The sequence below is a fragment of the Bombina bombina genome, chromosome 1 (genome assembly GCF_027579735.1).
Source record: "Bombina bombina isolate aBomBom1 chromosome 1, aBomBom1.pri, whole genome shotgun sequence".
NCBI lineage: Eukaryota > Metazoa > Chordata > Amphibia > Anura > Bombinatoridae > Bombina > Bombina bombina.
The window spans coordinates 682,380,344-682,397,502 of NC_069499.1; the positions used below are offsets into that span (position 1 = coordinate 682,380,344).

At 40.7% G+C, this 17,159-nt stretch overlaps 1 protein-coding gene across 1 annotated transcript in view; it reads left to right on the top strand.

The window, feature by feature from the left end:
- The window catches only part of PASD1 (PAS domain containing repressor 1), a 249,469-nt gene that overhangs the window by 197,747 nt on the left and 34,563 nt on the right, over positions 1 to 17,159 (top strand). Inside the window, exon 10 of the mRNA XM_053699161.1 lies at positions 15,275 to 15,381. Coding sequence (XP_053555136.1) covers positions 15,275 to 15,381 — 107 coding nt within the window. The remainder of the gene's footprint in view (positions 1 to 15,274; positions 15,382 to 17,159) is intronic.

Here is a 17,159-nt window from a genome sequence, read left to right on the forward strand (position 1 = left end):
TTGGTAATTTTCTTTTTATTTTATGTAATCTTAGATATTTTTATTTTCTGTAACTGTAGCTTAAAGGGACAGTCTACTCCAGAATTTTGATTAGACTGTCCCTTTTAATTTATACTTAGTTTATTTGTATTAGTAGTGTTAGGTTTTTGTAATTTAATAGTAACTAGTATTTTGTAAATTTGGTAATTTGGGATCATTTAGGGGGTGTTAGGTTAGGGGGGGTTAGGTTAGGGGTTAGGTTTATTGCGTTGTGGGCTTTGGCGGTTTAGGGGTTACTACTTTAATAGGTTTATTGCGTTATGGGCTTTGGCGGTTTAGAAGTTAATACTTTAATAGGTTTATTGCATTGTGGGCTTTGGCGGTTTAGGGGTTAATAGTTTTAATAGGTAGTTTGCAATGTTGGGGTTGGCAGATTTAGGGGTTAATAATTTAGTTATTACTTGCGGTTTGGGTTTGATGGCGGATATAGGGGTTAATACACTATCGACTAGATTACAAGTTTTGCGTTATGGGTAAAAAAGCAGCGTTATGGCTCTTTTTCACTACCGCTGGTATTACGAGTCTTGCAGGTATTTCTGTACCGCACACTTTTTTGGCCGTAACGCAAAGTAACTACCGCAGCTTTTAAAAAGTCTTTTTTCAATGGGACTTCTATAGCGCCGGTATTACAAGTTTGACTTTCCGGCCAAAAAGTGAGTGGTACAGCCTATACCGTCAAGATCCATAACGTAAACTGAAAGTCAGTAGTTACGAGTTTTACGCTACAAAGCTGTAGCATAAAACTCATAACTAAAGTGCTAAAAAGTACACTAACATCCATAAACTACCTATTAACCCCTAAACCGAGGCCCTCCCGCATCGCAAACACTATAATAAATGTATTAACCCCTAATCTGCCGCTCCTGACATCGCTGCCACTATAATAAACATATTAACCTCTAAACCGCCGCACTCTAGCATCGCAAACACTAGTTAAATATTATTAACCCCAAATCTGCTGTCCCTAACATCGCCACAACCTACATTACTGTTATTATTGGCTGATTGCATTGAGCTTCAATCCTATTGGCTGATCCAATCAATCAATAGGATTGAGCTTGCATTCTATTGCCCGGTTAGATGAAGACTTCGGCCCGCTTGGATGAAGACTTCTGCCTGCTTCGCTGAGGACTTCTGTCGCTTCGTTGAGGATGGATGTCGGGTCTTCAAAAACTGTAAGTGGATCTTCGGGGGTTAGTGTTTGGTTTTTTTAAGGGTTTATTGGGTGGGTTTTAATTTTAGGCTAGGGACTTTGAGCGGAAAAAAGCTGAATGCCCTTTTAAGGGCAATGCCCATCCAAATGCCCTTTTCAGGGCAATGGGGAGCTTATGTTTTTTTAGTTAGGGTTTTATTTGGGGGGTTGGTTGTGTGGATGGTGGGTTTTACTGCTGGGGGGTTGTTTGTATTTTTTTTACAGGTAAGAGAGCTGATTTCTTTGGGGCAATGCCCCGCGAAAGGCCCTTTTAAGGGCTATTGGCACTTTAGTTTAGGCTAGGGTTTTTTTATTTTGGGGGACTTTTTTATTTTGATAGGGCTATTAGATTAGGTGTAATTAGTTTAAATATTTGATAATTTCTTTTTTTATTTTGTGTAATTTAGTGTTTGTTTTTTTTGCAATTTAGTTAATTGTATTTAACCCCTTAATGACCGAGGACGTGCAGGGTACGTCCTCAAAAAAAAGGCAGTTAACGCCTGAGGACGTACCCTGCACGTCCTCGGTGTGGAAAGCAGCTGGAAGCGATCCTGCTCGCTTCCAGCTGCTTTCCGGTTATTGCAGTGATGCCTCGATATGGAGGCATCCTGCAATAACCATACATGGCCATCCGATGCAGAGAGAGCCACTCTGTGGCCCTCTCTGCACCGGACATCGATGGCCGGTATCGTTGGTGGGTGGGAGCCGAATTGGGAGGCGGGTGGGCGGCCATCGGTGTTGCGCGTGACGTCACGGGGGGCGGGATCGGGATCGGGACCGTCGGGGGCGCGCACGGGCGCGCGCGCGTGCACGGGGGGGTGGCGGGCGGGCGCGTGCACGGGGCGGGAGCGGGTGGGAACCGCTACACTACAGAAAAGTAAAAAAGTAAAAGTAAATAAAAAATTAAATATACTTTTTTTCAAAACCATCTAAGGGATCTGGAAGGGGTGGGGGGTTGGTCTTGGGGGGGGGGGGAAAGCTACACTACAGAAAAGGGACATATTTTATTTAAAAAAAAGCATTTTTTTTCACTAAACTGGGTACTGGCAGACAGCTGCCAGTACCCAAGATGGCGCACATTAAGTCAGAGGGGGAGGGTTAGAGAGCTGTTTAGTGGGGGATCAGTGAGGTTGGGGGCTAAGGGGGATCCCTACACAGAAGCATATGTAAATATGCTAACAAAAAATGCACAAAAAAGCCCAAATATACCTTTTATTTTAGTACTGGCAGAGTTTCTGCCAGTACTTAAGATGGCGGGGACATTTGTGGGGTAGGGGAGGGAAGAGAGATGTTTGGGAGGGATCAGGGGGTCTGATGTTTCAGGTGGGAGGCTGATCTTTACACTAAAGCTAAAATTAACCCTGCAAGCTCCCTACAAGCTACCTAATTAACCCCTTCACTGCTAGCCATAATACACGTGTGATGCGCAGCGCCATTTAGCAGCATTCTAATTACCAAATAGCAACTCCAAAGTCATATATGTCTGCTATTTCTGAACAAAGGGGATCCCAGAGAAGCATTTACAACCATTTGTGCCATAATTGCACAAGCTGTTTGTAAATTATTACAGTGAGAAACCTAAAATTGTGAAAAAGTTTACGTTTTTTTTAATTTGATCGCATTTGGCGGTGAAATGGTGGCATGAAATATACCAAAATGGGCCTAGATCAATAATTTGGGATGTCTTCTAAAAAAAAATATATACATGTCAATGGATATTCAGGGATTCCTGAAAGATATTAGTGTTCTAATGTAACTAGCGTTAATTTTGAAAAAAAATGGTTTGAAAATAGCAAAGTGCTACTTGTATTTATGGCCCTATAAGTTACAAAAAAAGCAAAGAAGATGTAAACATTGGGTATTTCTAAACTCAGAACAAAATTTAGAAACTATTTAGCATGGGTGTTTTTTGGTGGTTGTAGATATGTAACAGATTTTGGGGTTCAAAGTTAGAAAAAGTGTGTTTTTTTCCATTTTTTCCTCATATTTTATAATTTTTTTTATAGTAAATGATAAGATATGATGAAAATAATGGTATTTTTAGAAAGTCCATTTAATGGCGAGAAAAACGGTATATAATATGTGTGGGTACAGTAAATGAGTAAGAGGAAAATTTCAGCTAAACACAAACACCGCAGAAATGTAAAAATAGCCTTGGTCCCAAACGGACAGAAAATGGAAAAGTGCTCTGGTCACTAAGGGGTTAATTAATGTCATTTATTTAATTGCAGTGTAAGGTTCGGTGTTAATGTAACAGGTTAGGTTTTATTTTACAGGTAAATTTGTATTTATTTTAACTAGGTAGTTAGTAAATAGTTAATAACTATTTACTAACTAGTCTACCTAGTTAAAATAAATACAATCTTGCCTGTGAAATAAAAATAAAAACTATTAGTTATATTGTAGCTATCTTAGGGTTTATTTTATAGGTAAGTATTTAGTTTTAAATAGGAATTATTTAGTTAATGATAGTAATTTTTATTTAGATGTATTTTAATTTTGAAGTTAGTGGGTGTTAGGGTTAGGGTTAGACTTAGGGTTAGGGGTTAATAACTTTAGTATAGTGGCGGAGACGTTGGGGGTGGCAGATTAGGGGTTTATAAGTATAATATAGGTGGCGGTGGTGTCGGGAGCGGCAGATTAGGGGTTAATAAGTATAATGTAGGTGTTGGCAATGTCAGGGGGCAGATTAGGGGTTAATAAGTGTAGGTAGGTGGTGGCGATATCGGGGGCGACAGATTAGGGGTTAATAAGTGTAATGTAGGTGGCGGCGATGTCGGGGGCGGCAGATTAGGGGTTAATAAGTGTAGGTAGGTGTCGGCGATGTCGGGGGCGGCAGATTAGGGGTTAATACGTGTAATGTAGGTGGCGGCGATGTCGGGGACAGCAGATTTGGGGTGTTTAGACTCGGGGTTTATGTTAGGGTGTTAGGATTAAACATAGCTTTTCTTTCCCCATAGGAATCAATGGGGCTGCGTTATGGAGCTTTACGCTGCTTTATTGCAGGTGTTAGACTTTTTGTCAGCCAGCTCTCCCCATTGATGTCTATGGGGAAATGGTGCACGAGCACGTAAAACCAGCTCACAGCAGTGCTGGTATTGGAGTGCAGTATGGAGCTCAATTTTGCTCAACTCTGACATATTGCCTGCTGACGCCGGGTTTTTGCAAACCTGTAATAGCAGCGCTATAGGAAGGTGAGCGGTGACAATAACTTGCAAGTTAGTACCGAGCCGCTCATAATGCAAAACTCGTAATCTAGCCATTTATTAGTTATTGCAGTGGGGGACTGTGGTTGACAGGTACTGTAGATAGATATTGTGCATGCGTTAGGTGTTTTGCAGGCATTTTCGGAAGTTACTGTGCTCCCATACTCAGCGCAAGGCTTGCTACGACTGCCTTTTATGGTGAGGTAAAAATGAAGTAAGATTTCTCCATTTTCACCACGTAAGTACTTGCGCTGAATATTGGATACCGATTTGCGCCGCAGTCCCATGTTAGCCTATGGGAGTAAAAATTGCGGGCGACGGGTGAAATATATGTGCCGCATTTATATGCTGCGCTTTATATAGTATAGCAAACCTGAGCAAAAACCGGCATTGACGGCTTTTGCGGGCGATGCATATGTAATGGGGCCCCAGGCGTGCACTCACTGGAAATGTTTAAATGTACTTTATTTTGCACAAAAAACAAAGGTGACATTTTGGGGATCTGACGGTGTGGACACTGGTGGATTTTTTTAATTTTTTTTTCCAAAGCTCAAAAACAGAATTTATGCTTACCTGATAAATTACTTTCTCCAACGGTGTGTCCGGTCCACGGCGTCATCCTTACTTGTGGGATATTCTCTTCCCCAACAGGAAATGGCAAAGAGTCCCAGCAAAGCTGGTCACATGATCCCTCCTAGGCTCCGCCCACCCCAGTCATTCGACCGACGTACAGGAGGAAATATATATAGGAGAAACCATATGATACCGTGGTGACTGTAGTTAGAGAAAATAATTCATCAGACCTGATTAAAAAACCAGGGCGGGCCGTGGACCGGACACACCGTTGGAAAAAGTAATTTATCAGGTAAGCATAAATTCTGTTTTCTCCAACATTGGTGTGTCCGGTCCACGGCGTCATCCTTACTTGTGGGAACCAATACCAAAGCTTTAGGACACGGATGAAGGGAGGGAGAAAATCAGGTCACCTAAATGGAAGAAACCACAGCTTGCAAAACCTTTCTCCCAAAAATAGCCTCCGAAGAAGCAAAAGTATCAAATTTGTAAAATTTGGCAAAAGTGTGCAGTGAAGACCAAGTCGCTGCCTTACATATCTGGTCAACAGAAGCCTCGTTCTTGAAGGCCCATGTGGAAGCCACAGCCCTAGTGGAGTGAGCTGTGATTCTTTCAGGAGGCTGCCGTCCGGCAGTCTCATAAGCCAATCGGATGATGCTTTTAAGCCAAAAGGAAAGAGAGGTAGAAGTCGCTTTTTGACCTCTCCTTTTACCAGAATAAACAACAAACAAGGAAGATGTTTGTCTGAAATCTTTAGTAGCCTCTAAATAGAACTTTAGAGCACGGACAACGTCCAAATTGTGTAACAAACGTTCCTTCTTTGAAACTGGATTCGGACACAAAGAAGGTACAACTATCTCCTGGTTAATATTTTTGTTAGAAACAACTTTAGATAGAAAACCAGGCTTAGTATGCAAAACCACCTTATCTGCATGGAACACCAGATAAGGAGGAGAACACTGCAGAGCAGATAACTCTGAAACTCTTCTAGCAGAAGAAATTGCAACCAAAAACAAAACTTTCCAAGGTAGTAACTTAATATCTATGGAATGTAAGGGTTCAAACGGAACCCCTTGAAGAACTGAAAGAACTAGATTTAGACTCCAGGGAGGAGTCAAAGGTCTGTAAACAGGCTTGATCCTAACCAGAGCCTGAACAAATGCTTGAACATCTGGCACAGCTGCCAGTCTTTTGTGTAGTAAGACAGATAAAGCAGAGATCTGTCCCTTTAGAGAACTTGCAGATAATCCTTTCTCCAAACCTTCTTGTAGAAAGGAGAGAATCTTAGGAATTTTTATCTTATTCCATGGGAATCCTTTGGATTCACACCAACAGATATATCTTTTCCATATTTTATGGTAAATCTTTCTAGTTACTGGTTTTCTGGCCTGAACCAGAGTATCTATCACAGAATCTGAAAACCCACGCTTTGATAGAATCAAGCATTCAATCTCCAAGCCGTCAGTTGGAGGGAGACCAGATTTGGATGTTCGAATGGACCTTGAACAAGAAGGTCCTGTCTCAAAGGTAGCTTCCATGGTGGAGCCGATGACATATTCACCAGGTCTGCATACCAAGTCCTGCGTGGCCACGCAGGAGCTATCAAGATCACCGAGGCCCTCTCCTGATTGATCCTGGCTACCAGCCTGGGAATGAGAGGAAACGGTGGGAATACATAAGCTAGGTTGAAAGTCCAAGGTGCTACTAGTGCATCTACTAGAGTCGCCTTGGGATCCCTGGATCTGGACCCGTAGCAAGGAACCTTGAAGTTCTGACGAGACGCCATCAGATCCATGTCTGGAATGCCCCATAATTGAGTTATTTGGGCAAAGATTTCCGGATGGAGTTCCCACTCCCCCGGATGAAATGTCTGACGACTCAGAAAATCCGCTTCCCAATTTTCCACTCCTGGGATGTGGATCGCAGACAAGTGGCAGGAGTGATCCTCCGCCCATTGAATTATTTTGGTCACTTCTTTCATCGCCAGGGAACTCTTTGTTCCCCCTTGATGATTGATATAAGCAACAGTCGTCATGTTGTCTGATTGGAACCTTATGAATTTGGCCTTTGCTAGTTGAGGCCAAGCTCTGAGAGCATTGAATATCGCTCTCAGTTCCAGAATGTTTATCGGAAGAAGAGACTCTTCCTGAGACCATAGACCCTGAGCTTTCAGGGATTCCCAGACCGCACCCCAGCCCACTAGGCTGGCGTCGGTCGTGACAATGACCCACTCTGGCCTGCGGAAGCTCATTCCCTGGGACAGATGGTCCAGGGTCAGCCACCAACGGAGTGAATCTCTGGTCTTTTGATCTACTTGAATCATTGGAGACAAGTCTGTATAATCCCCATTCCACTGTTTGAGCATGCACAGTTGTAATGGTCTTAGATGAATTCGTGCAAAAGGAACTATATCCATTGTTGCAACCATCAATCCTATTACTTCCATGCACTGCGCTATGGAAGGACGAGGAACAGAATGAAGCACTTGACAAGAGCTTAGAAGTTTTGATTTTCTGACCTCTGTCAGAAAAATCCTCATTTCTAAGGAATCTATTATTGTTCCCAAGAAGGGAACTCTTGTTGACGGGGACAGAGAACTCTTTTCTTTGTTCACCTTCCATCCGTGAGATGTGAGAAAGGCTAGAACGATGTCCGTATGAGCCTTTGCTTTTGACAGGGACGACGCTTGTATTAGAATGTCGTCCAAGTAAGGTACTACTGCAATGCCCCTTGGTCTTAGAACCGCTAGAAGGGACCCTAGCACCTTTGTGAAAATCCTTGGAGCAGTGGCTATTCCGAATGGAAGAGCCACAAACTGGTAATGTTTGTCCAGAAAAGCGAACCTTAGGAACTGATGATGTTCTTTGTGGATAGGAATATGTAGGTACGCATCCTTTAGATCCAAGGTAGTCATAAATTGACTTTCCTGGATGGTGGGTAGAATCGTTCGAATAGTTTCCATTTTGAACGATGGTACCCTGAGAAATTTGTTTAGGATCTTCAAATCCAAAATTGGTCTGAACGTTCCCTCTTTTTTGGGAACTACGAACAGATTGGAATAAAATCCCATTCCTTGTTCCTTTATTGGAACTGGGTGTATCACTCCCATCTTTAACAGGTCTTCTACACAGTGTAAGAATGCCTGTCTCTTTATTTGGTTTGAGGATAAGTGAAACTTGTGGAACCTTCCCCTTGGGGGTAGTTCCTTGAATTCCAGGAGATAACCTTGAGAAACTATTTCTAGCGCCCAAGGATCCTGAACATCTCTTGCCCAAGCCTGAGCAAAGAGAGAGAGTCTGCCCCCCACCAGATCCGGTCCCGGATCGGGGGCTACTCCTTCATGCTGTTTTGTTAGCAGTGGCAGGCTTCTTGGCCTGCTTACCCTTGTTCCAGCCTTGCATTGGTTTCCAGGCTGGTTTGGGTTGTAAGGCATTACCCTCTTGTTTAGAGGATGCAGAATTAGAGGCTGGTCCATTTCTGCGAAAGGGACGAAAATTAGGCTTATTTTTAGCCCTAAAAGACCTATCCTGTGGAAGAGCGTGGCCCTTTCCCCCAGTGATGTCTGAAATAATCTCTTTCAAATCAGGTCCAAATAAAGTTTTACCTTTGAAAGGAATGTTAAGCAATTTTGTCTTGGATGACACATCCGCTGACCAAGACTTTAGCCAAAGCGCTCTGCGCGCCACGATAGCAAACCCTGAATTTTTCGCCACTAATTTTGCTAATTGCAAAGCGGCATCTAAAATAAAAGAGCTAGCCAATTTAAGTGCGTGAACTCTGTCCATAACCTCCTCATATGGAGTTTCTCTACTGAGCGACTTTTCTAGTTCCTCGAACCAGAACCACGCTGCCGTAGTGACAGGAACAATGCATGAAATTGGTTGTAGAAGGTAGCCTTGCTGTACAAAAATCTTTTTAAGCAAACCTTCCAATTTTTTATCCATGAAAAGCACAACTATCTTCGATAGGAATAGTAGTGCGCTTGTTTAGAGTAGAAACTGCCCCCTCGACCTTGGGGACTGTCTGCCATAAGTCCTTTCTGGGGTCGACCATAGGAAATAATTTCTTAAATATAGGGGGAGGAACGAAAGGTATGCCGGGCTTTTCCCACTCTTTATTTACTATATCCGCCACCCGCTTGGGTATAGGAAAAGCGTCGGGGGGCACCGGAACCTCTAGGAACCTGTCCATCTTGCATAATTTCTCTGGAATGACCAAATTGTCACAATCATCCAGAGTAGATAACACCTCCTTAAGCAGTGCGCGGAGATGTTCTAATTTAAATTTAAATGTCACAACATCAGGTTCAGCTTGATGAGAAATTTTTCCTGAATCTGAAATTTCTCCCTCAGACAAAACCTCCCTCATGGCCCCTTCAGATTGGTGTGAGGGTATGACAGAACAATTATCATCAGCGTCCTCTTGCTCTTCAGTGTTTAAAACAGAGCAATCGCGCTTTCTCTGATAAGTAGGCATTTTGGATAAAAGATTTGCTATGGAGTTATCCATTACAGCCTTTAATTGTTGCATGGTAATAAGTATTGGCGCACTAGATGTACTAGGGGCCTCCTGCATGGGCAAAACTGGTGTAGACTCAGTAGGAGATGATGTAGTATCATGTTTACTCCCCTCATTTGAGGAATCATCTTGGGCAATATCATTATCTGTGGCAGTACTGTCCTTACTTTGTTTGGACGCTATGGCACAATTATCACATAAATTTAAATGGGGAGACACATTGGCTTTCATACATATAGAACATAGCTTATCTGAAGGTACAGACATGTTAAACAGGCTTAAACTTGTCAACAAAGCACAAAAAACGTTTTAAAATAAAACCGTTACTGTCACTTTAAATTTCAAACAGAAAACACTTTATTACTGAATATGTGAAAAAGTATGAAGGAATTGTTCAAAAATTACCAAAATTTCACCACAGTGTCTTAAAGCCTTAAAAGTATTGCACACCAAATTTCAGAGCTTTAACCCTTAAATTAATTTTTCAATGTAACCCCTATACAGTCCCAGATATAGTCTTTGCTAAGACCCAACCAAGCCCTGAGGGGAATACGATACCAAATGACGCCTTCTAAAAGCTTTTTCAGAGATTCTTAGATCCTCACACATGCATCTGCATGCCCTGCTCTCAAAAAAACAACTGCGCATTAATGGCGCGAAAATGAGGCTCAGTCTATGACTAGAAAGGCCCCCTGACTGAAAAAGGTGTCCAATACAGTGCCTGCCGTTTTATAAGCGTTCCCCAAGATTATAAATGCCAATTGTTAGCCTAAATCTGAATAATATGCACAAATAAAGCAATCGATTTAGCCCATAAAAATGTCTACCAGTTTTTTTTTTTTAGCCCATAATAAGCCCTTTATTCTGTTTGTTTGACTAAGAAAATGGCTTACCGGTCCCCATGAGGGGAAATGACAGCCTTCCAGCATTACACAGTCTTGTTAGAAATATGGCTAGTCATACCTTAAGCAGAAAAGTCTGCTAACTGTTTCCCCCAACTGAAGTTACTTCATCTCAACAGCCCTATGTGGAAACAGCAATCGATTTTAGTTACTGTCTGCTAAAATCATCTTCCTCTTACAAACAGAAATCTTCATCCTTTTCTGTTTCAGAGTAAATAGTACATACCAGCACTATTTTAAAATAACAAACACTTGATAGAAGAATAAAAAACTACATTTAAACACCAAAAAAACTCTTAACCATCTCCGTGGAGATGTTGCCTGTGCAACGGCAAAGAGAATGACTGGGGTGGGCGGAGCCTAGGAGGGATCATGTGACCAGCTTTGCTGGGACTCTTTGCCATTTCCTGTTGGGGAAGAGAATATCCCACAAGTAAGGATGACGCCGTGGACCGGACACACCAATGTTGGAGAAAATGTATTTTGTTTAATACATCTGGGTTTTGTAAACCTTTTGTTGCATATCAAGAAAGGTCACCATCAAAAAGATTTACCCTCACGAGTCACAACCTATCTTTCTTTTTTTTCTCTCTGACTTTATTCTGCATTACTGTTTTAGAAGTTAAAAGGGAAAGAGAGGTGGGCACTGGATCAGGAAGCTCAGGTGGCTTGTTGATGATAGGGGTAGATAAGGGGAGAGGGTCACCTGCAGATATAGTCATTCAGAGCACTGCTTATTTAAAGGGACAAGAAACCCAACATTTTTCTTTAATTTTTCAGATATAGAATACAATTTGTTTTTTAAAAAAGATTCAAATTTACCTTCATTCTCATGTTATTCTTTGTTGAAGAGATACCTAGATAGGTAGCGTGCACATGCCTGTAGCACTACATGACAGGAAATAGTGCTCTTGCTAATGTATAACATTGTTGCAAAACTGCTGCTATATAGTGCTGCAGACACGTGCTAGCTCCTGAGCTTACATCCCTGCTTTTCAACAAAGGATAACAAGAAAACAAAAACAATTTGATAATAGAAGTAAATTGGAAAGTTGTTTAAAATGATATGCTCTGTCTGACTCATGAAAGAATGTTTTTGGGTTTTAGGTCCTTTTAATGAGAAACCGCTTGGTAGTTTTAGATTACCCAGCAAAAAAGAAAGATGGGGCTTTGGTGATGATACATTAAAGTGAAGGTCAATGTTGACAAATTAGTGCCTGGTGTTTAATAATCCTATTAAAATCCTATTAAAAACAAGGGCACTTTAATTCATCAAAATTGACATTTCAAGTGTTTTCTTCAAAAACGTACCTTTTAATCCTCCGCCTGTCGCAAGCCCTCTTCGCGGGTCCAAAATGACGAATCCGGCTTTATCCAATCACGGCATTCCTCAGGCCATAATCCCCCCGGGGGAACGCCGTGATTAGAGGAAGCCGGATTCAAAATTTCTGATGTAAGCAGAGGCTTCCGACGGCCGGGTGAATCGATGGAGCAGCTTTCAGGATAAAAAGGTAAGTTTTTGAAGAAAATGCTTGAAATGCCAATTTTAAAGAATTAACGTGCCCTTGTTTTTAATACGATTATTAAAAACCAGGCACTAATTAAAATTGACCTTCACTTTAAACACTTTGAGAATGTAATAGAAGATGTTAAATTATATGTAGCAAGGTTTATTGCTGTAATGTAATTCTGAAAATTGGGGGCTTTCCAATTCCTGTTAAAAGCACAAACATCAGACCACTGCTATATTCCACACAGTCATTGGATGCACACTCTAGTGACCCATTCACCGATTGGTGAACAGTTCAAACAGTTAGCTCACAAAAAATATGAGTTTTGAAGTGGGCAGCCGGAGCACGGGGTATTAGATTGGAACGGCTAGATTAAAAAAGTAAGTTACAACGCATCTTCATTAGAAGTGATCAATTAAAGTCACTGTAAAACATTGCCTAGATTCCGGACTTGATTTTAAAACAGGACAAGTTTACCATCACTTTAAAGGGACAGTATACACTAATTTTCATATAACTGAATGTAATAGACACTACTATAAAGAATAATATGCACAGATACTGATATAAAAATCCATTATAAAACCATTTAATAACTAGAAGCTTTCAGTTTAGCTCTGTTTAAAAGGTTACTGGAACACCCACTGCAAGTGGGAAATATCAGACACTCCACCCTCCCCCTTCCTTTGCATATGAAAAGACTCTTTACACAAACAGGAGCAATCTAGAGTAGGTATACGTCAGTATTCTCCTAATAATTTGGGGCTTGGTTAGGAATCTGAAAATCAGAGCAATGTTATTTGAAAAATAAGCAAAACTATCCATTTAAAAAAACAAAAACAAAAAAAAACCTTATGGGCTATATAAATGGATTATCTACAAAACATTTATGCAAATAAAAATCTAGAGTATAATGTCCCTTTAAGTACAAGCAGCCAAAAGGAATCTTTCCTCTGACCTACTATTTAGCATTTCTATCACAATGTGGCGCTGTGTAAGAAAGAAATTGCTCTTGAAATATACACAGGAAAGCATTTGTAGATTACGGAGTGAACTTCTAAATAAATGTGCAATCTACGGTTTGAAATATTGTGCTCACTGTGCAGTTTCAATATGGATGAGAGAGTCATTCCTGTAACTGTGCAATTACCTTGCCTAAGTCATACTTATAAGGTATGCCAGATCCCCAATGGCATTAATGTGCAATGCCCTGAGATATGGTTGTTTATAAAATGAAGGACTTCCTTTAAAATAAAAATATATAAAAATGACTGTCACATTTAGACACTATCCTTACAAGACAAAAATAAATTAATGTAAAAATAATAAAAGTGTAAATCTCTTTATAACAGGAAATAAAACTGAATCTAACTATAAAGTGTCCTAGCATGATCCACAGATATAAACCATATGGCAAATTGCTGTAATCATTCTTTGATTACGTCATCAACCATTTTTGTTGACTAAGTGGGGTTGAATTGTGGATCAGGAATGTGTTTTGGAATGACAGATTCATTAAGTATGTTTTATCTATCAATAAACCATTTAAGTCACATTTTGCCATTATGATTTTATTAAAAAAACCTCACAAATATTAATATTTAAGAAGTTATATTTCATTGTGAGGTGTAAACTCCTTTATATTAACCCCAGATCCAGAGGTATTTGTAGGCAGCAAACAGCTCCAACTAATCCTTATAGCCTAGGTTAGAACTGAGAAGTGAACTGTTGAAGATGGATTGTATTTCAAAGTCAGTTATAGAACTACTGAGTCAAAGTCTAGTCAGTCATTATTCAGCTATAGTAGTTGAATATTTGTATAATTGACGCACAACCTATTGACTGTTTTTCAAGTCTTGTGCTCATCGCTGCATATCCCAAGCCCCATGTCTCCTGCTGATTATTATACCTGTTTAATTAACTGGTTTTCTTTATGTTTGCCATAATTCCTAAAAGGGGAAGTAGACCCAAGAAACACATTTCACTGGCCCCCTTTAACTCACAAGGGGAACCTAGGCTTGACATCTCTACCTCGGAACTCTAAACCCTTAATCCTGCTCCACCGAGCGTGACAGCAATAGTCACCACCAGGGTTGTAACTAGACCTCAGTGGGCCCAGGTACAAATGCTGTGGCAGGGCTCCCCATTTAAACAGTGCCCTTTCTGGCTGCAATCATCAGAAGCTGTGCCAGCAGCCACATATAAGTAAGAAGAAGAGCTGTTTCTCTGTGTGTCATCCTTTCCCCCGGTTAGACTTTACCAGAGGATATCCACTTACACAGCCTTCTTGTACAAATATGATGTAAGGTTTTCTGTACAGCACCAATGTGACATCCATATTGGAAATGCAGCTACCATATTTGTAAAGGAAAATCCATACACTTTTCTTATAGTGTGAGCATGATATAGGTAGAACCTGGGCCCCCTGTAGCAAAACCAATACTGATCGCTCCCCAACGGTGTGACCCCTGTAGTTATGCCCCTGGGTGCCGCAGTGTTGTAACCTTGGTTTCCTTCTCTGCTGAGGCCAGTCAGGGACAGTTATATATGGGCAACCAGAGTGTGCATACAATAACTGTGTGAAATATAACATGGTTAAGGTTGGTGGAAAGCACACAATTTTCATAATTAAATTACAGGAAAAATGTATATTGCAAAGTTTTTCACTACATATAATTACACTTTATTATTACAATCCCAAAGGGTTTAATGTCCTTTTCATTGCCTCTCCAACTGTTTTCCCTCTAAGGCCAGTTTTGTGTGCGGGCCAGAAGTGAAACAGTTAATAAGAGAACCATACCTTGCAGTCTGCATTGTGCAGTGTTTGCTAATTGCAGTGTGGGGTTACCAAATTAACTGTTAAACTGCTTGGCCATGCACAAATCTGGTCTTAGAGGAAACACTGCTCTCCAACCTATCAGCAACTCCATGTTACTCTCACTAAAGCGTATACGTCTTCTCCATTATATAATGAATAGGCTGAATTGAATAACACAGGTGAGACAGAAGAGGCTGTTAGTGAACTTTGCCCACTAGTGTTTGAAAGCAAAAAAAAACTATTTCATTTTTTCACACTAGATCTTTATTTCCCTCTAATGCTTTGCCAACTGTCTAGTAGAATGCGATCATCAGCTGAAGTGATGTTTAGTTGGTCATATACTGCTTTTGTGTCTGGTATTATAAAGACTCATCCTTTTTCCCCAAAACAGGATCGATGGCAGCTACTAGCTCTTTCACATTTTGTGTTTGCTTTCAAGTTCCATGGTGCGTGTGAGCGCATGTCAGTCACAGATGTCAAGCTCATTAACATTTATTGTTTTTTTATTCTTTCAGAGCCCCACCAATAATTGGCTACTTACCCTTCGAAGTCTTGGGAACATCAGGATATGATTATTACCATGCAGAAGACTTGGAGCTCTTAGCAAGATGCCATGTGAATTGTAAGTCATTTTTCCATTACTCACTAAGAAATAAAATTGCTTTGCTTTTATATTTTCCTTACTAAAGCTCAGTATCAGCTCTCTCAGTATGCAGCACAAGTAAATCTATTTTGTCTGTGGAGCTTATTTAAAGGGATATTGATATATTTATTTACATATTTTAGAAGGACTTTTAAATTCCTGATTATGTATAACTTATTTATTACACTTTTATTATAAAATAGGCACTAAACGGGTTAGAAATTAGTTTGAGCCTACCTAGGTTTTGCTTTTATTAAAGGATACCAAGAGAACAAAGCAAATTTGATGATAAAATTAAATTGGGAAGTTGTTTAAAACTGCATGCTCTATCTAAATCATGAAAGTTTAATTTTGACTTGACTGTCGGTAACATTTTGTAATAATTCCCCTTATGTACCTTTCACTTCCTACTAACTTCAGTTCACATTATTGCCAAGGTAGGACATATATGGGGAGAGAGAGGATATTTCCCAGTAGGGACTTAGAGATCAGTCTGTGCAATTTGCATACAGAAAAGATGTGTCAGGGTGTGCATTCATATGTTATCACTTCAAATATGAAAAATGTAATTATTATAAGCAAAAACCTTGTGTTCTCTCATAATTTTGTAATATAGTAATATATAAACTAGTGGGGTAGTTTCTTTACAGCCTATATGATGGCATGGGATGAGTGGCATCCCCAGAAATTTATTGGGAGGGTGCCGGAGGGTGAGACTGGGCATGTTGCAGGTGGGGTGGGGCCAGGCATGTCATGGAGGGATTGGGCATGCTGCAGGCTGGATGTGCCGCAAGCGGGGCTGGCTGGAGCTGCCACAGTGCCTGGGTAGAGTGGTTGTGGGAAGCCACCATTGGGGGCACATAGGGGGCCAGCCATTATACTGGGGGGGGGGGGGGTAGTGCCCCCGGCGATGCCACTGCATCGGACAGAGAGAAAATAACATGCATAGTTATCATGAAGCAAAACCAAATGCTTTTTGTGAAAAGCATATGTGTCTTCAGAAGGGGCACTACACTCCCTGCACAGTGAGAAGCCCCCTTTTTGCACCTTAACCATGATCATCCCTCTCAGTGTTTTTGTGTGTGTGTGTATCTGAGACCCCTTCTGTATTACAGCACTGATTTATTTATTGGGGATGCATGCTACAGAATCCAGACAGTCAGAAATCCCAGGCTTATAGGGAAAAATCAATTTATCTGAAAACAAAACAATACAAATGATAGTGGACTCTAAGGGCCTGATGATCAAAACCTCACTTGTATGGAGAGAAATCACACAAAATCTTTGGGGGCTTTTATTTTAGGGTTATAGTGCAATGTATGTGTTTCTCCTTCACAGCCAGAACCCTATATAGCTAGATAAAGTACTGTCAGGCTATTATTTGAGGGATCTCGCCATACTTATGAGACGTCTTAGATCATCTCACCAGGGCGGATAGCTTTAGATCCTCAGGCCTTACATAAAATGAGTCTAGACTCACATTTCCCACTATAGGGATCATAATATTACCATGCTGCTGAACTACTTAGTTAATGCCTTCACTAAACTGCAGCTGAGTTACCTTATCTCATATGCAGGGGCAAATAAATTCTCTTGGACAAGTCACTTAGTATGCTGTCCAAAAGTCTAAAAGGGACAGTAAAAAACAGAAAACTGTTTAATTGGAGAGATTTGCCAAACATAACTGAAAAATACCAACAGTCAACAAACAGGTATAATAGGTCATAATCTAAGCTAACAGGGATGTCATCCAGATA